A 19,287-nucleotide genomic window follows, 5' to 3' on the forward strand; every position below is an offset into this window, starting at 1 on the left:
TATTAATCTCTCCTCATACGGAAGCCGTTCTATACCCCTAACCATTTTTGTTGCCCTTTTCTGAACCTTTTCCAATTCCAATGTATCTTTTATGAGATGGGGCGACCACATGTGCGCACAGTATTCAACATGTGGGCGTACCATGGATTTATATAGAGGCAACATAATATTTTCTGTCCTATTATCTATCACTTTTTTAATTATTCCCAGCGTTCTGTTCGCTTTTTTGACTGCCCCTGCACACTGAGTGGATGTTTTCAGAGAACTATCCACAATGACCCCGAGATCTCTTTCTTGAGTGGTAACAGCTAAAGATTTCCTTGAACCTTTCCTAATCTCGCTCTCTATCTCGGGGTTTTTACCACTGCCCATCCCTGTAATATCACAACGCCTTCAGCAGGGAAACAGTGATGGGAATAACAAGTTCCCTAGTGGTCTTAATGGGGTCTTTTCCCTTTTGGGGACACAGAAACTCTACTTAGGGCAAGGTTATTTTTCCATTCAGTTGAATGGCTGCATTATGCATTTGTTTGGGGTCTTTTTGTTTTTATTTGTTTAAATATCAGTGAATGTCAGTGAAGTTACAACAAGGACTTACACCTGTATGGTCTTAGGTACCGGCACTGGTGTGAGTAACAAGATACCTATCCCCTAGGCAGTGAGGATCATTTCTTTCTATCATTAGTGGCATCTTCAAACTACAGCCAGGTTTTCTTGCTACAACTGTTAGCTAGGGGGAAAAAGTCCCCTAGCAATAGAGACAGAGAACGGACTTTTCCCTCTGCACCTTACCCCGTGAGGTGGGGGACTTTCCCTTAGCCACAAGAAAGCACTTCTCACATGCCTTGCTGTGGGCCCCCATCCTGTACAAACCCAAATACAGGAAGTAGGGTCGGGACCGTGAGCAGTGCCCTTGAACTCCTGGGTCCTACACTCGTGGGTGCAGTGCAGTTACACAGTATATGTAGGACTGAAGGGAGGGGAGCCCTTGGGTCTGATGTGGGTGCTTCCATCGCTACTGCAGGAAATGGGAATTCCTCTCTGCCCCCCGTAACCCACTGGGGAGAGGGGGACGCACCCCGAATTGGCAGGGAGAAAGAGGGAGCGGCGAAGTCCCCGACTGGGATCAGGAAAGTGGAAATCTCAAGGAGAGGGGAGGGAGGAAACATCTACTGAAGTCCAGCGGCAGCCGGGCGGGCCCGCCCATCTCCCTCTCAGGCTCCAGGAGCGATCGCGTGGAGCGGCCCCAGCTGCGGGGCTGTGCCCGGGGATCTGCCAGCTCCAGCGGCGAGAAGGTAACGGGGGAGAGGGGCTGGGCGGGGGCAGCCCTTTAACCAGCAGTGCCCGGGACAGCTGAGCCTGGCGTTAGGAGCTAAGAGCAGGCAGGGCTGCTGCTCCCCTGCCCCGGGAGGCCGGCCGGGTGCAGCGCGTGTCGGGAGGGAGATGGGGAACCTGGCGCCAGACCGAGCGTGGCTGGATGGATGGATGGATGCAGCCCCCGCATCCTCCCGCCGCGGGATCACACCCCGTACAGGCGGCAGCTCTGCGTGCTGAGCTAGGACCTGATCTAAGCACCAGCATGCCTGCATAGAGTTATGTTTTAACCCAGGCCGCCTCTGCTACTTTATCAGCTTATCTCGAACCGCCTCTGGGCCTCGCATCCACTCTCTTAACTCCGGCAATCAATTCCCCCCCTCTAACCAATTAAACACATCGCAGCAACCTCCCTGCCCTGAGCAACCCACAGTCTCTATCCCCGCTCAAACCACACCGCAAACAGAAACAGGTCAATATCCACTTTTATGCTTTAATGTGTTGTTAAGAATCACAGATCTAAAACTCTCCACGACATTCCCACTCAGCATTTCTCTACCCCGTTTCCAATTAGTTTGGAGGCAAGTCCCACAGGCCAAAAAATCATCCCCAACCCCAAAATCTATTCTAATAATCCGCGATGGATTCCGAAAGCTTTTCTTAGAGTCTTGTCATAGTATTCTTAGACATACATATTCGGCATTGCTAAACACATTCACATGAGAATGAAAACCTGCCACAAATCATGCAGATAAAGGTTTGCAAAAACTGTAGTTAAAAAAAAAATCAAATTGCAACAGAAGCTGCTATGCTATACTCACGATTGCTTCTCAGAAAAGAGAACCAAATTCATGGCAAGGTAAACTCAGTGGCAAAACTCACATTCACTTCAGTGGGCCCAGAGTTTCCCCAAGATTGCGTAATATTACTGCTAAAGCACAAAGACTAACGGAAAATCTTAAGTGGCAACATGTAATAGACACAAAACCACCACAAAAGATATGAGTGAAAAGAAATCTTGTAACATCTTTTAAAAAGTGTTTTCCCCCTTTCAAAATTGTTGGAGAGAGATTACAATTGAGTTAATTACACAGATTATTAAACACATTAAATCTGAATAAATTGCTTCAAAAGTCACAAACGTTCTTAATATCTCACCATAGCCACGTCTTCTAAACAATTTCTTAAACCTCCACTGAGAAAGTGACAACTTTTGGCAACAGCCAAAATCCAGCAGTAAAATGTATGGCTCCAAAATACACATTCTCAGAGGCTATCCCCCCACCCCCACCCCACACACACACACACACACACACACACACACCAATGTATTCTACACAGCCGCTGCCCTAAACCAATGAGGTCTTACACCAAGGGACAGACCCACTGTCACCAACCTCGCAAATCACAACCCCATTCCTGCAAACTCTGACACGATGAACTTTAAGCACATAAATCAGGGGTTCTCAACAGTGGGTCATGACCCCTCTGGGGGTTGCAAGGTTAATAAGTGAGGGTTACGAGCTGCCAGCCTCCACTCCCCAACCCCGCTTTGCCTCTAGTATTTATAATAGTGTTAAATATAAAAAAAATGTGTTTTTAATTTATAAGGGAAGTCGCACTCAGAGATTTGCTGTGTGTAAGGGGTCACCACTACAAAAGTTTGAGAACAACTGACATAAGTAATCCCATTGATTTCAGTGGGGTTAAGTGAAGCCCATGCATAGCCCCATTGAAATCAGTGGGATTATTTATGCTTAGTTAAGTAAATAAAGCTTAAGAGCTTGCAGAATCAGGGTTTAGATTGCAAATGTCTTGCCTGACTGACTGACACACACACGCACGGCATTGCATATTTCGGGAAGGCAGCTACAATGCAACGTTTCTCTCAGTTTACAACTAGACCCATACAACAAAATTCTATACCAGAGAAACAAACCGAGGAAACAGGCAGCCTCTCATAAGAGAATCTCAATATCTTACAATTTAAGCATCAAATTCCAAACGGACATAGCAAACTGGGATTGTGTCTATGCTTACGGAGCTTGTTGGCACAGCTCTCTTGCTGTAGCGGTGCCAGCATAGCCCTCTGGTGCAGACACATGCCCACCACCAGAAGCAGGTACGTCTAGCAGTGCAGTAACACCTCTTCCTCAAAGGAAATAAGCTAAACTGTTGGTTTAGCTGCAATCTACCCAGGGAGCTCTGTTGACCTAGGTTGTTTGGTGGGGTGAGGAGGGAGAATCAGACCCCTGACCAATATAGCTGGGTTGGTAAGTTTTAAGTGCAGACCAGAAAATGGTAGAAACATTTATATACTACTATCCAAAATTAAAAGCATGTTTCCTCGGTGAAGTCCGACAAGAAATAGCACAGACACAAAATATTTTTAGAAATACCCAGGTGAGGAAAGATTCCAGCACATTCATTTCATAGGGTGATACAACTATACAAGTCATTAGGCATCATAATCAGAACAACAACATTTCTGAGGAAAAGCCAAAGAGAGAACATTTAAATATTAACTCTTTGGCACAGATGAATTATTAGATCCAAGCCATTTCTATCCTGAGAATTATCTGCATCCAGCTTCCGCAGATTTGGTCTCATCATAATTTTTAATAAAAAGATGTTAGTCACCAGTAACTGGCTTTTCTTGTCTTTAAAAGCACCCACCATAGTCTGTTAGAGTGGCATCAAGTCAGATTAATGCTGCTGCACACTTCAGCCATCTTATGACTCAGGGTGTGTTGTCACTGCAGAGCTAACTCGGGCTTTTACTCACATGTTGCCCCAACCCCTGTCCCGGACACATACACAAAATTCTAACCTGAGTTTGGTGGTGCTCTAAACCCAGGCTAGTTGGCCTGTCTGGGGCTACAGGCAAAAGCCTAGGTGCTCACTTCACTAGGTCTGGTAACCTGCCTACTTTGTAGTGAGGATACAGGCCAAGCCACTCCAATGCTGAAAGTCCTCCAGAGGGTTCACACAATCCCTGCTGTATGCCCCGCAGGGGGGACAAGTTCTCCCACAACTCACTGGCAAAGAATCATAGAATAGCTCACCTTCCTGCAGCACAAAGAACCATGGGATATGGCCCCAGAAGTCCTAGTGACTCACACAAGTGAGTGCCCCACCAGAACATAGTGATTTGAGTATAGCTTTCCAGTGTGGCTGATCTCACCCAGTCTAGGCTAAACCAGGTGCTCAGACCCCAGTGCCAGTCACCTGGGTTAACACTGCAGTGAAGACATACCCGATTATCAAATTAAAGGTACAAAGGGGCTTGAAGTCTGGTCAAACTAGACTGCAGGAATAAAGAGACACCCACCGAAAGGAAGGAAATGCAGTGATAAGGGCCACATCCCTGATACAATCTCGTGCCATAAGGGCCATGAGGTTCCCAATGAGCATAATTCTGAAAGGGTTCAACTACCCAAGGACTTCTTACCCATTGGTGGGAACATGAGAGGCAACCTCAAATAATAACAACGATTTGTAAGACAGCAATATATAAATAATCCATCAATACACATAGGAATCTCAGTATGACAATGTTTCCACCAAGAAAAAGAGAACTTCAAAGCAATAACCATCAAAACAAAGAGGGATCTCAGTATGACAGAGGATTCTTTGCTTTCACAGAGAAGAGAAAACTCACCCTTCAAAGCAGTAACAACAACTTAGATAGTATGGTGATGAGTGCAGTAGAAAACCCTAAAATAGGAAAAACCTTCCAGCAATCTCACACTAACACAGCATTCCTGAAAATCAATCCCAACCACAGACAGACTCATTTCTGATCTCTGCTCATTAGAGGGAGGTATTCATGGCTTCAACCAGACAACCAGACCTAATTTCACATTATGTTCCTACCTCCTTATGGATAGGATATAGCAAACCTATATCTCCACCTATTAAGCAACCCCCTTTTAAATTAATGCTAAAAACAGCACCATGAGGTCCTGGTCTGTGACTGGTGCTGCCACAATATAAATAATAAACAACAATAAATATTTAGAACTAAACCACACCTTAGTCTGTGCCTTCTCCACTTTGGGAAACCTGCAAAAGTTCAAGAAGTGAAGTATCTGAAAAACTGGGTTTATAAAGAAAACTGTTCTGCAGCCTCAACTATAGGTACCACCTTCCACGTAGCTGGAGTTGCGTAGCGTAGGTCGACTTACCGTGGTAGTGTAGACATAGCCGACGTTGAGCCTGGGGAGAGAGAAATATCCGAATCAGTTGAATAGAGAACTAGGGCTTGAATTGAGGTTTGAGTGAGGAGAATTATGAAAAGACACTTACATGATCAAAAATTGCTCAGGGTGTCTGCCTCCATGCGCCTGGGGAATTTCCTGAAACACCAGAAGCAGGAGATTAATAAACTTAACACCCAAAGCTTAACTGAGACAGTCTAGGGATGGAGCTATACATATACTTATGCATTGCATGTGCTTGACTTAATGTATGAACAATCCCATTGAGTGGGGCTACTCGTGTGCATAAAGTTAAGCGGGTGTTTAAATGTTTATAAAAAGAAGAACAGGAGTGCTTGTGGCACCTTAGAAACTAACAAATTTATTAGAGCATAAGCTTTCGTGGGCTACAGCCCACTTCTTCGGATGCATAGTCCACGAAAGCTTATGCTCTAATAAATTTGTTAGTCTCTAAGGTGCCACAAGTACTCCTGTTCTTCTTTTTGCGGATACAGACTAACACGGCTGCTACTCTGAAACCTGTCATAAATGTTTGTAGGCTCTGGGGCCAATGCCTTAGGGTATTTTCACCTTTTCTTTCCTGCTAGCCCTACAAAAGATTCCTTCCCCTTGCTTACTGGGTGTATTTAAAGGGAATCCACCCAGGGTTGGAGCCTGTACAGCCTAGCGTTGGCAGTGCTTACAGGACCTGCCTCTGAGTTTGTTGTGCACGGAGCACGCAACCAGCCATCTAACAGAGCATGGTGTGCCACAGAGCTCCCAGCGACATCCTTCCTGGCTCTTTGAGCTCTGGTCAAGTGAAAAATTCTTAAAATTATGTACCCACGCCCTGAGCTTTAATCAGTGACACGTTTTTTATTAATATAAAATGTCTGACATTTCTAAAAACGAAACAGGAAGTTTTTCAGTTAAGGGAAAACTTTAAAAAATTGCACAGCATTGAAGTAAAGAGTTCAGGTTCCCACAAACGGCCTTAACTCTGTTTCTGTATCTACCCGCCTACATAATCAGACTGTTTTCCAAGGCCTGGTCTTCGCTAGGAAAAAAGGTGTGTTGCAGACGTGTTAAAACCCTAATATAATAACGTGTTAGCTGGTGGGGATCAACCACTGGAGGTGGCATAGGTTTTACTTTGCCCAGCTAACACATGTTAAAATACAAATTGTTCTGTCTGCACTAAGGTGCTAACACCTAACACATGTTAAACACACTTTTTGTTCCTAGTGAAGAGAAGGCCCAATTTCCCAAGCACTCTCTCTCCTCTTACACTTCAGTTACACAGCAAAAATTATCCAGCCTCTTCCCATCTCTCCCTTATTATTCCCTCAGACCAGCCACATCGAGTTTCACAGCCATTTTAACCTTTTATTATATACAAGAGGCTAGACTCTATTTTATCCTCGAAGCCCTGAATCCTGTATACTCTTGTGATTCAATTACACGTATCCTGCTCCATAAACTATGGGGGATATAGCTAATGAAACCAACACCTGAAAACTGGAGACTTCTTAAGAGTCCACAGCCAGCCACTAAAGTGTACAGTGCTTGTGTTCCCAGGGACCATGACAAACTGCCATTAAGATGTCAACTAGTTCTGACAGTTGTCACCAGCATGTACCTATTTTTTTATTTAGATTTCAGATTTAAACAAGTTTCATGCCAAACAGGACCTGGGCTGAACACACATGTACAAAACACATGGGCATAGGAGATATGAAGTAAAGGTGACCAAAGTGGCATCACTTCCTCCCACACACAGCACTGAATCACCAGATGTGATCAAGGCACCTTAAAATCCCCCAGTGCACTTTCCCATTAGCCACAAATCTCACCCTCGGTGCATATGAGCTTTGCAGTGTGCCAGGAAAGTCAAAAAATTCAAGCCGGGGGGCAGAAATTCCAAGGGAAAGGGCCCATGTCATGGATAGGACAGACTGGGGTGATGGGGACATGGGACAGATTTCAGGTTATTTAGATGAACTTAACTCTGCATTTCCATACTTTCCAACATTCGTTAAGATGACATTTGATGTAGGGGGAATCAAACTCCAAACACACACTACATCTGGGGAAGATGCCTGATGAATCTACCTCTGGCAGAGAAGGATTAAGGACCTCACTCCCTGCCTACATTTGCTTACATACCCAAATGCCCTCAAGGTGTAAAAATCACTTCAAACTCAAATCCATTTGGGACCTCCTCAGACAGGGCCGGATTAATGCAGGGGCTTTAGGGACTGCAGCCTAGGGACTCGGACTAAGGGGGGCCCCGTACACCGGATGCGGCCCGCAGCAAGTCTCTGCACCATGGGCTGGACATCAGTTCCTGAACCTCCCGCAACCCTGGGGCTGGAGCCGCGAGCACCGGCTCACCGATGTGCCCTGGCAGCCCCTAGGCAAGGGGCATCCAGGGAATCTCTGCGCGCTGCCCCTTCCCCCAGCGCCAGCTCCGCAGCTCCCATTGGCTGGGTACCACAGTCAATGGGAGCTGCGGAGGCAGCGCCTGCAGGCATGGGCAGGGTGGACCGCGCAGAGAAGCCTGGCCCCTCTGCCTAGTCGGCGGACATGCCAGCCACCTCGGGGAGCAGAGCAGCGCGGAGCCAGGGCAGGCAGGGATCCTGCCTTAGCCCTGCTGCACCGCTGACCAGGAGCTGCCCGAGGTAAGCGCCTCCCGGCCGGAGCCTATACCCCACACGTGCTCTTGCACCCCCAACCCCTTACTCCAGCCTGGAGCCCCTTCCTGCACCCAAACTCCCTCCCAGAGCCCAAACCTCCTGCTGCACCGCAACCCCATCCCATCCCTGGCCCCACACCCCAGCTGGACCTTCACCCCCTCCTGCACCCCAATCCCCTGCCCCAGCCCACTCCAAATCTCCTGCAGCCCCACAAAATCTAATAGCCCTGGGCCCACAGGAGAGTTAATCCGGCCCTGCCCTCAGATCCCCCATTTCACACTGGTGGGGGATAGCAAATCCATCCCAACCCCTTCTACACCTGTGTCCTGAGGGGCACCCCACACACACTTGGATGAGACCCTTTCAAGACCCATATTTTGCACTGTCCCACATCGCTTCACACTTTTTCAAACTGAGACTATTTCACAACTGGCTATGAAAGGAGCGACTCATTGTGGCTTCCCCCTGTAAGTGATTTATGACAGTTCACGGGGACTCTCACTCACTCGGTCTTTTCTCGGATGCTGTTTAAGGTTAACCCCTTTACGGGGCTGTATTACAAGGCTGGGGCAAGGATGCGCCTGCGGGGTTCAGGTAAGCGAAGGAGCGAGGTTTCGGGAGCAGGGTATTACCGAGCCGGGGGAGTTGCAGGCAGGATCCGGGTGAGATGTGATGGGTCACAGGCGCTGCAGCGGGAGCTGATAGAAAGGTGGTAACTTTCTCACCGTCTAGGAGCGGCGCTGCCCGTGTCGTGTAGTGCGAGAAGAGGATGGGGGGGGCGGGGGATGAGACCCCCCTTCCTCCTCCTGCACGAATCCTGGGGGGGGGTTGGGTGCACCTCTGTTTCTGGGGAGGTGAAGTGGATGAACCCTCGATCCCCCCCACACTGACGGGGGGCGGCCTTGGGGGTTCACCCGCCGCTTTCGGAGTGAAGGCGGGGGGGGGGGCGCTGTGAGGTGCTCGTGTTCCGGGCAGGACGCCTGGGTCCCACCGCCACCTTCCCCCTCCGCCCTCGGGGCGGGGCAGCTCCGCCTTGTCGGGCGGGGGGGAGGAGGGGGGGGCTGCTGTGTGAATCATCGCGGACCCGACGGAGGATTCCCAGGCCCGGCCGATGCCCCTACCAAAATGGCGGCGGCGGCGGCGACCGTCCTACGGGGAGACGAAGGGGACAGAATGCAAAGCCGAAACGGCACCTGACTGACACTGCGCCTGCGCGTTAGAGTGAGGCACTGCGAGGGGGCGGGGCCGCATGGAGGGGGGAGGGGCTAGGCTGTGTGGCCGGGGAGTCCGGAGGGGCGGGGCTACGTGTGGGGGCTGGGTGACATAGGGGGGAGAGGGGCGGGGCTGAGCTGCATGGGGTGAGGTGTGGCTGGGTGACACGGAGTGAGTAGGGCTGGGTGGCATAGGGGGGGAGAGCTGCATGGGGTGAGGTGTGGCTGGGTGGCACGGAGTGGGTAGGGCTGGGTGGCATAGGGGGGAGAGGGGCGGGGCTGAGCTGCAAGGGGTGAGGTGTGGTGGCTGGGTGGCATGGAGAAGAGACGGTATCACCAACTCCCAGTGTCCAGAAATCACACATTGTCACGAGATTGGCATAAAAAGGATGAATTCTTTTTAAAAGGAATCCATGCGGGTCTTTTCCTAGCCTGTAGCTGCACTCGCATCATGTTGTCAAGTATTTCTCGTGGAGCAGGAGAGCTAGACGCTTTGCGGGTGTTTTTGGGGTTGTTTTTTTAACGAAAGCTGAGATAATCACAGATGCCAGTAGCTGGGGCATGAAGAAAAACACCCAGATTCCTGCCCTGTTGCTTACAGAACACTTGGCCGGGGTCAGACAGCGGGAATGCTGTGACCGTTGCCTAACCCACGGTTCATAACTATGTCATTGGTACCTTGTGCAGTTGTGCTTCACCTGTTGCCTCTTGCCTTGGGTTTAGGCTACGTCTACACTGCAGCTGGGAGGTGTGATTGCGGTTTGTGAAGACGTACCTAGCTAGAATACCAGAGCTAGCTCCAGTGACAATAGCCGCATAGCCATGGCGGCGTGGACTGCACAAGCTCTGTCGGTCTCCTGTGTATGCACTCCTGCTGCTAACTCAGCCGTGGGTAAACTACGGCCTGCGGGACCGTCCTGCCCGGTGCCCCCAAGCTCCCGGCCCGGGAGGCTCCCCAGCTGTTCCCTCTCCCCCGCAGCCTCACCTCACCGTGCCATGGGGGCGTGCTGGGCAGGAGAGCAGGGAGGGAGGCTCCCCCGCAGCCTCCGGGGAGCAGGCGGGAGCGCGGGCAGAGGACTCAGGAGGGGCACAGGACGGCCGCGCACCTGGCCGGACAGAAGCGGCGCTTTGAAGGGGAAACCGTCGCTTCTCTCCGGCTGCTCGGCTGCCCCTGCTCCTTCTGAGTCCTCCACCCACGTTTGCAGGGCCGCATTCAGAAGGGGGCTTTGGGTGGGGGGTTGATAGGGGGTGGGGTCCCAGAGGGCCAGTTAGGGGCAGGGCGTCCTGGGAGAGGGCGGTCAGGGGACAAGGCTGGGGGCAGGGGTGTGGATAGGGGTCGGGGCAGTCCAGGGACAGGGAACAGGGGGGGTTGGATAGGGTGTGGGGGCCTGGCTGGGGCAGGGGTGTGGATAGGGGTCGGGGCAGTCCAGGGACAGGGAGCGGAGGGGTTGGATAGGGTGTAGAGGACTGGGGGGCCTGTCAGGGGACGGGGGGTGTGGATGGGGGTCAGGGCAGTCGGGACAGGGAGCAGGAGGGGTTGGATAGGGTGTGGGAGTCTGGGGGCCTGGCTGGGGGTAGGGGTGTGGATAGGGGGCGGGGCAGTCCAGAGACAGGGAGCGGAGGGGGGTTGGATAGGGTGTGGAGGCCTGGGGGCCTGGCTGGGGGTAGGGGTGTGGATAGGGGTCGGGGCTCTGATCAGTTGGGAAGAGCAAACAGGACAAATGCCCGTTTTTGTCAAAAAACAGGACGTATGGTCACCCTACTCACTGCCTTATTCAGTATCCTTCAATGAGAAAATATCCTCACGTTTGGGCCCACTGCTACTTCTGCTCTTATTTAAGTTTAAACCTAAGAGCATCCACTCAGGAGTTTGCACAGGTTAACTAAATTGGTTTAAATTCGTCCCTCTGGTTATACTGATGCAACGTGCGCCTATAGAAAAGCCCTTTCTCTCTCTCTCTCCCCTGTCTCTCCTCCATTCTTCTCTCTGTGTTTCCTTCCCGGCAATAATTCCCAGCCTCTTCCCACACTGCTATCTGCTAAAATGATCAGTGATGACATAAAGAAGAACAGGAGGACTTGTGGCACCTTAGAGACTAACAAATTTATTAGAGCATAAGCTTTCGTGGACTACAGCCCACTTCTTCGGATGACATAGTTAATGTTGACACTTCGGTGTCAATATTGGGCTTTAGAGCTGACAGGCCAATGGGATTAAATGGGCTATGGGGAATTCTCGAGTCATTATCGAGTCATAGTTTGAGGCTCTCTGCTGACCCTGAGGCAGATAACACTGAACTGATTTACCCTTGGGTCACCTTTGGAAGGTTTTCTTCCCAACCATGAGGTTTTACTTTTTTGTTAATGAAAGATGAGGTTCTGGTCTATCTGAATGCATCCTGCAAGGCACATAAATTCATCAGAGAGGCCAGATGTTTGACACTTCTATCCTGAAGTACCCTTGGATTAAGTATACTATTAACTGTCAGATTTATTCTACTGCTAAAAGTTGTGGGTGTTTGTTTTGATCAGCAAAGCACCGAATGCCAAATGTCACTAACCCTTCCAGTGTCCCATATCTGTGATTTCAGAACCTTTGGAGGTGAGGAGATCGGAGGCTGGAATCTCTACAGCTCTCTGGACTCTGCCGCCTCCAGTTCAGACTCCGCGACAGTGAAAGGGGGAGCCCGGCCCATGCACCAGTGTCCATAGCGCAGCCTTTCGGAGAGAGGACACGGAGATCGTTCTGAGGGGGAAATGCAAATGGAAGAGCATCTTAGCGGCAGTGAAAACGCAGAGGGAGGAGGAGAGAATTCTGTTCAGCAGCAACAGCAGCTGACGGAGCCTCTTAATTGTAATGGACACCTGGACAGAGGAGACGAACCAGGTAACTTAGGGCTTGTCTGCACAGAGAAATTTACCAGTATAATTATACCATTATAGTTATACCAGTATAACTCCCTGTGTGGACACTCCTATTCTAGAATAAATGTATCTCCATGGGGCGCTATCCCGGTATAACCATTGTGGTATAATATTGCCGGCATGACCTATACCAGTAAATTCTCCCGTGTAGACAAGCACCCTGAACCCTCTCTCTCTAGGAAATGGTTAGTGGGAGAGACAGAGACTAAGGGCTTGGCCACATGGGAAATTTATCCCCGTATATGCTAAGATGTGAATGTAAACGGAGATACCTACCCCGGTACAACCCCCATGTGGACTCTCTTATTCTGGTCTGTATGTATGCAACTCTTTAGTCCAGTATCAGAGGGGTAGCCGTGTTAGTTTGAATCTGTAAAAAGCAACAGAGGGTCCTGTGGCACCGTTAAGACTAAGTCTTAAAGGTGCCACAGGACCCTCTGTAACTCTCTAGTCCAGTGGTTCTCAACCAGTGCCGGCTTTAGCAAGAGCGGGGCCCAATTCCTGGGGGCGGGGCTTGCTGCAAGCCCCGCCCCCAGGACCAGAGCCGCGCCGCCGGGGGCCGGGGGGGGGCCGGGGGGACCCGAGCCATGCCGCCGGGGGGGGCCGGGGGGGCCCGAGCCGCGCCGCGCCGCAGGGGGGCCGGGGGGGACCGAGCCGAGCCGCGCCGCGCCGCAGGGGGGCCGGGGGGCCCCGAGCCGCGCCGCAGGGGGGCCGGGGGGGACCCGAGCCCAGCCGCGCCGCAGGGGGGCCGGGGGGCCCCAAGCCGAGCCGTGCCGCAGGGGGGCCGGGGGGCCCCGAGCCGAGCCGCGCCGCAGGGGGGCCGGGGGGCCCCGAGCCGCGCCGCGCCGCAGGGGGGCCGGGGGGCCCCGAGCCGCGCCGCAGGGGGGCCGGGGGGGACCCGAGCCGCACCGCGGGGGAGGACGGGGGGGCCCGAGCCGTGGGGACCGGGCCGGAGCCGGGCCACGGGGGCCGTGCTGGGGCCTGTGGGAACGGGCCGCGCCTCCCCGGAGCCCTTCTCCCGCCCCCACCCCAGCTTACCTCGTGCTGCCGGCCGGCCCGCCCCTGCTGCTTAGTCTCAGACTTCCCGCGAATCTCTGATTCGCGGGAAGCAGGGGAGGGGGCGGGGCGTGCAGGGGAGGGGAGGAGGGGGAAGTGAGCTGGGGGCGGGGTGAACAGCTGCAGCGCGGGGCCCTCTTGGCGCGGGGCCCAATTCAGCCGAATCGGCTGAATCGGCCTAAAGCCGGCCCTGTTCTCAACCTATTTGCCATTGTGGGCCGCATCCCATACTACCTGTATGGCCCTGAGGATGTCACATGGGCGGCAGCTCTGTGCTGACTGGGCTGCAGGTTGAGAACCACTGCTCTGGTCAGTGTGTGTTACAGGTCCCCCCTGTGCCAGATCCACAGGGGACTGGAATCTGTTCCTGCCTCCACTATGCTAGTTTGACTCAAGCTGTATCCGCTCCTGCTTTCAGCGCCGGAGGGCTGTGGTTCGATTCCTGGTGTGGTTGGCAAAGATGGGGTTGTCACCTGTAGAAAAAGCTTATGGTACCTTGATACCTGTATAAATGTGTTCACGCGAGGGGGGCTGTACTGGCATCGTTAAAGGAATACACATTTTGTGTGTAGTTAATGCCTTAGTTCCCAAGAGAAACAGTGTCCTGCACCCTATCCTGGATCTCTGATAACAGAACGGATCCCGACATTGTTGTTGTTTATATTACCACAGCACCTGGAGGCTGAGATCAGGACCCCTGCCGGAAGGCTGTGCCTTGTTCTGGGAATGGTCATTGCCCAGCATGTGTACGGAGAGATTTTGTATTTCCTGACACCACCTCGCACAGAGTAAAAGTTACTAAGAGCTCTGGGTTGAAAGACCCCGGGTAACACGTGGACCTGAAGTACTTTCTGTGGTTTAGACACAGAGACCTGGGAACAAACAACTCAAAAAGCTAGGGCCGTGCTGTGGATTAAGAGTAGGGAATGTGCTTTTCTAGAGAAACTGTGGTAGGGTGACCAGATGTCCCGATTTTATAGGGACAGTCCTGCTTTTGGGGTCTTTTTCTTATATAGGCTCCTATTACCCCCACCCCTGTCCCGATTTTTCACATTTGCTGTCTGGTCACCCTAAACTGTGGGGATTTGTGGTTAAGGCACTGGATTGAAACTAAAGAGAATTGGGTTCAATTCCTCACTCTGACTTCCTTTTTAACCTTGGGCAAGTTACTTAATCTTTCTATGCCTCAGTTCCTCAACTGTCAAATGGGGAAAGTAAACCTTCCTTTATGTGTCTTGTCTATTTAGATTGTAAGCCCTTTAGGGCAGGGACTGTCTCTCACTGTGTGTCTGTGCAGCGCCCGGCTCAACGGGGCCCTGATCTCAGCTGGGGCAGGGACTGTCTCTTCCTGTGTGTCTGTGCAGCGCCCGGCACAACGGGGCCCTGATCTCAGCTGGGGCAGGGACTGTCTCTCCCTGTGTGTCTGTGCAGCGCCTGGCACAACGGGGCCCTGATCTCAGCTGGGGCAGGGACTGTCTCTCCCTGTGTGTCTGTGCAGCGCCTGGCTCGACGGGGCCCTGATCTCAGCTGGGGCAGGGATTGTCTTTCCCTGTATGTCTGTGCAGCGCCTGGCTCGACGGGGCCCTGATCTCAGCTGGGGCAGGGATTGTCTTTCCCTGTATGTCTGTGCAGCGCCTGGCACGATGGGGCCCTGATCTCAGCTGGGGCAGGGACTGTCTCTCTCTGTGTGTCTGTGCAGCACCTGGCATAATGGGGGCCTGATCTCAGTTGGAGTCTCTAGAAGATACAGAAATCAACGACTGTTGTTTGCAATGTACTTGTAGCCGTGTTGGTCCCAAGACATTAGAGAGACAAGGCGGGTGAGGTGATATCTTTTATTGGACCCATTTCTGTTGCTGAGAGAGACAAGCTTTTGAGCTTACACAGAACCGAAGAGCTCTGTGTAGCTTGAATGCTGTCTCTTTCACCAACAGAAATGGGTCCAATAAAAGCTATTACCTCACACTCCTTGTCTCACTGGAAATCAAATCATTTCCCATTATTATTTAGATAACACCGCTGCCCCAAAGAGCACTTATTGTTTTTCTCTCCCTATTTTAGGTGATTCATGTAACCGCAAGTTCAAGAAACGTGCTCCTCTAGTTGGCGTCTTCGTAATTTTGATCACTATCATCATTGTTCTGGCTGGTGAGTTCCCAGCCCTCAGTCTCTGCACTTCCTGTTTCGCCCTGGAGCGATCACAGTCACATAGTCACACCTCCCCAGCCTCCAACTTCCGCTCCTTCCGACTTACTACTTCATCACTAAAAGAAGAACAGGAGTACTTCATCACTGGCTCTTTAGATCAGCTCTCTAGTGTTACCCATGGGTGACCATCCCTGTGCCCCCTCTGCAATGAAAGGATTGTATTTCGAGCACACACCCCCGGGAATGCAGGAAGTTGGCGCCTATGGTAGAGGGGGTCAGAGGTTTACCATAAACAGGGTCTGGAATCGCTGTGACAATCAGTAACATGAAATGGCATCTAGGTGTCACAGGGCAACTGGTCCCTTTAAGGGGAGATGGGGCCAGCCTCACTCCTGCCATAGTTAATTAGTTGCTTCCTAGCCTGAGGGAGGGTCAAGTGAGAGCTTAATCACTTGGCCTTATAAAGGGACTGAGAGCTGGAACCACAGGGACCAGGCAGCCAGGCTCCCTTGGAAGGCCTTGAGCAAGGGTCTGTAAGGAAAAGGGCTGGGAACTGGGTGGAGAGGGTGAGCTGACGGGAAGTCCTGAGATTCGGCAGGACATCTTTGTTTGTTTGGGACTTCTTAATTTGGACCCTCGGCAACCTGGAAGGGGATACGTTTGTTGTGGGCTTGAACGGAGGGCGAAGCTACATCTGCAGCACAGAGCAGTGGCTGGGAAGCTGAGGAGACCAACCTTGGAGAGGGAAACTGAGGCCTGGAACAGCAGCTGCACTATTCTTGGTTTAATGGGGGTCTCTGGTTCTGAGAACATTTATTGCCCCTTACCCCCCTCCTAGACAGAGAGGGAGAGAATCTCTGACCCTTTTTGACTTTCTCATTTTCAGGAGTAAAGTTTTCAGGTTGCCCTGATCCTCCGGTTGCTGCCCACTGCTGCCCAGACGGCTGGGTCGGGTATGGAGGGAAATGCTACTATTTCTCCGAGGCCGAAGGGACCTGGAACAACAGCCAGAGCAACTGCTCCTCCTTCGGTGCCTCCCTGGCTGCGATCGACACCCCGCAAGAAATGGTGAGAGACCCTTTCAGACTTTAAAGCAGTAGTCCCCAGACTTTCGAGTGCTGTGCCTCCCCCCTGCCTCCCTGTTGCCCCCCCAGGGGTGGAGGTGGGTTTGATCTCCCCCATGCTGCTGTTAGCTCCCCAGCCTCCCCGAGGCTCCGAGCTGCTAGTCCCGGGTTGGCTGGGGAGGGACAGGACTTGAGCGTCCCCTGCACAGCTACTTGCGGGCGGGAGTTGACGGGGGAGATCAGACCTACCTCTGGGTACCTCCCCCAGCTGCAGGGTGCTCCCAGCAGCACAGGGGAGATCAGATCCACCTCCACCTCTGCCAATCTCTTACGGCTGCAGGAAGCCCTGGAGCTTCTGCCCAGCGCTGGAGCTTCCTGCAGCTGGAGGAGGTCCCCGGAGGGGGACTGATCTCCCCTGAGAGCAGCTGTGCAAGGGAGGAATAAGTCCTGCCCCACCGCATCCCGGGGACTAGCAGCTGGAGATGGGGACACGGTAATAGCCCCCAGCTTGGGCATCCCCAGCCCTGCTCCTCCCCCCACATAGCTAGATTTCACAGAGGAGGTCTGATTTTATGGTCCGTGACGCGTTTTTCACGACCGTGAATTTGGTAAGGCCCCAGCCACAACCTTAACAAGGAGGTTTTGCTGTCGCTGGCAGCTAGAACAGCATTGCAGATTGCACTAGGCCCCGTCAGCAGCACGGAGAGACTTGAATGCAGCTCGTGGTAAATAATATCTTTCACTCCCTCTTTTGGAAAGGCTTTTATCAAGCGCCATAAGGGCCTCTCTGAGCACTGGATCGGCCTCCGGAGGGAACCGGGCCAGCCCTGGAAATGGACCAACGGCACCGAATTCAATCGCTGGTGAGTTCTCTTTCTCGTCAATGGGGGGCCCTAACAGGGAAGTTGGCTTGGCTATAAATGTGACTGGTTAGCTGATGGGGCTGAGGCCAGGGATTGCAAGAGAGGATCAGGTGACTTGCAGGCTGAGCTCAAAGGCCAGCCAGCTGCTCCGCTGAGAGCTGCAGGGAGCAGGTAGGTGCTGGCTGGAGGCAGGGCCCAGTTTAGTTCTTTGCTTTACGTTGACCTGTTTCCAATAGTAAAACATATCCCCGAGGAAACGGACAGAACTGCTGTTGTGATAGCTCTGAGACAAGCCTTAATAGCTCCGCTGATTACAGCTGGACTTAACCCAACCCTACTAAGGCCGTTTTCAACATCCACACGTAACTGTTTTGCTGTTGACCATTTTAACAGAAGCATCAAGCCAGCAGACTTCCCCATCGCCACTGGATGAAGTCCCAGATCCTGGGGCAGATAGTTGCGATCACGGATTGCTGGCGTTTGTGAAAGAAGAATTCAACCCCCTTCCTCAAATTTAGTCCTCTCCTTCATGTCCCCAAAATGGGGAGAGACAAAGGGGATGCATCCCCTTCCCGGTGACAAACGTTTCAACTGCTTGCTGGGCCCCAAAACCCAGTATTTTCCTAGTTAAGAAATGCCCCAGCTTTCCCTAACCTAGCTGCTTAAACTTCCCAGTTTCCCTTGACAATTGTGTTTGGAACTTTGCACCAAAATTTTGCATCACACTGAAATTAAAAATTGGAGAGCAGCGTTTAATGTGAACCATAACCAGGGATGTTGGGCTAACTGGACTATACAAAAGGGGACAGTGGGACATAATGTAGAGGCCGTTGCTGCTTGCTTTCTGTCCGCTGTGCTGCATAGACCACGAAGCCTTGACTTTAATTCCGTGGTGCTTGTAATGCAGGTTTGAAGTCAGAGCACAGGGTGAGTGCGCGTATCTGAACGATGAAGCCGTCACCTCTTCTTGGTGCGACACGGTGCGATACTGGATCTGCAGCAAGCCTGCCGGACGTACGGCGTGAGAGGAGAATGGAGCGCAAGGGCAAGCGGAGACGTCAGAGCTCAACTGAAGTGGCTACTGTATGCACAGGGACACACGCACCCCCGCCCCGACTTTTCTACCTAACGTATTTGTATCAATTTAGATGGAACGTGACACATTTTTTTAAAATGCACTTTATGTTTTTACGGCAGCAGGGGGGTGGGGGCGGTAGTGATGTGCTGTATCGTGTTTCTGGGCAAGTGAAGGTGGTCCAGAGCCTCTCCGCATCTGCTTTTTCCTCAGTGGTACGAAGATTTCAGCAAAAAGAAGAACAGGAGTACTTGTGGCACTTTAGAGACTAACAAATTTATTAGAGCATAAGCTTTCGTGGACTACAGCCCACTTCTTCGGATACATATATGCATCCGAAGAAGTGGGCTGTAGTCCACGAAAGCTTATGCTCTAATAAATTTGTTAGTCTCTAAGGTGCCACAAGTACTCCTGTTCTTCTTTTTGCGGATACAGACTAACACGGCTGCTACTCTGAAACCTTTCAAGATTTCAGCAAATTCGGAAGCACCAGACAGACTCTCAACTCCATGTCCTTGCGGTCTGCGAGCTGTCAGAGGGAAAACTGTTGCAGGGGGATTCTCTGTACCTAGGTCCAGCTCATAGGTGCCAACTCCATGGGTGCTCTGGGGCTGAAGCACCCACGGGAAAAAAATAGGGGGCGTTCAGCACCCGCCAGCCACAATGGCTCCACGGCTCCCTGGCTGGCTGCGGATCAGCTGTTCCGGAATCTGCAGGGCTGGCTGCGGATCAGCGA

General features: G+C 51.9%; 2 protein-coding genes across 3 annotated transcripts in view; one reads left to right on the forward strand and one right to left on the reverse strand.

The window, feature by feature from the left end:
• The window catches only part of LOC101947741 (C-type lectin domain family 2 member D-like), a 75,030-nt gene extending 65,676 nt beyond the window's left edge, over positions 1 to 9,354 (reverse strand). Inside the window, exons 1-3 of the mRNA XM_005312667.5 lie at positions 8,842 to 9,354; positions 5,623 to 5,672; positions 5,502 to 5,532 (exon numbers count right to left, since the gene is read on the reverse strand). The gene's annotated coding sequence lies outside the window, so the exon portion shown is untranslated. The remainder of the gene's footprint in view (positions 1 to 5,501; positions 5,533 to 5,622; positions 5,673 to 8,841) is intronic.
• Positions 837 to 18,846, forward strand: LOC101948287 (early activation antigen CD69-like). 2 transcript variants are annotated; one of them, XM_005312669.4, is made up of 6 exons: positions 837 to 1,295; positions 12,012 to 12,307; positions 15,463 to 15,549; positions 16,436 to 16,617; positions 17,373 to 17,476; positions 18,384 to 18,846. In XM_005312669.4, the coding sequence occupies exons 2-6, from the start codon at positions 12,178 to 12,180 to the stop codon at positions 18,499 to 18,501; spliced, it is 621 nt and encodes a 206-aa protein (XP_005312726.2). In that variant the 5' UTR covers positions 837 to 1,295; positions 12,012 to 12,177; the 3' UTR covers positions 18,502 to 18,846. The 2 variants fall into 2 exon arrangements, with proteins under 2 accessions (XP_005312726.2, XP_042701272.2); XM_042845338.2 differs by lacking the exon at positions 837 to 1,295 and adding an exon at positions 8,109 to 8,803.
• Positions 18,847 to 19,287: the final 441 nt, after the last annotated feature.

The sequence above is a fragment of the Chrysemys picta genome, chromosome 12 (assembly GCF_011386835.1).
Source record: "Chrysemys picta bellii isolate R12L10 chromosome 12, ASM1138683v2, whole genome shotgun sequence".
Taxonomy (NCBI): Eukaryota; Metazoa; Chordata; order Testudines; family Emydidae; genus Chrysemys; species Chrysemys picta.

What these genes read in the sequence shown, in the direction of transcription:
- LOC101948287 (XM_005312669.4), top strand. Translation starts at nt 12,178, where the DNA reads ATGCAAATGGAAGAGCATCTTAGCGGCAGTGAAAACGCAGAGGGAGGA. An exon ending in GGACAGAGGAGACGAACCAG is followed by an intron (nt 12,308 to 15,462) that starts GTAACTTAGGGC and finishes TCCCTATTTTAG; the next exon opens with GTGATTCATGTAACCGCAAG. An exon ending in GGCACCGAATTCAATCGCTG is followed by an intron (nt 17,477 to 18,383) that starts GTGAGTTCTCTT and finishes CTTGTAATGCAG; the next exon opens with GTTTGAAGTCAGAGCACAGG.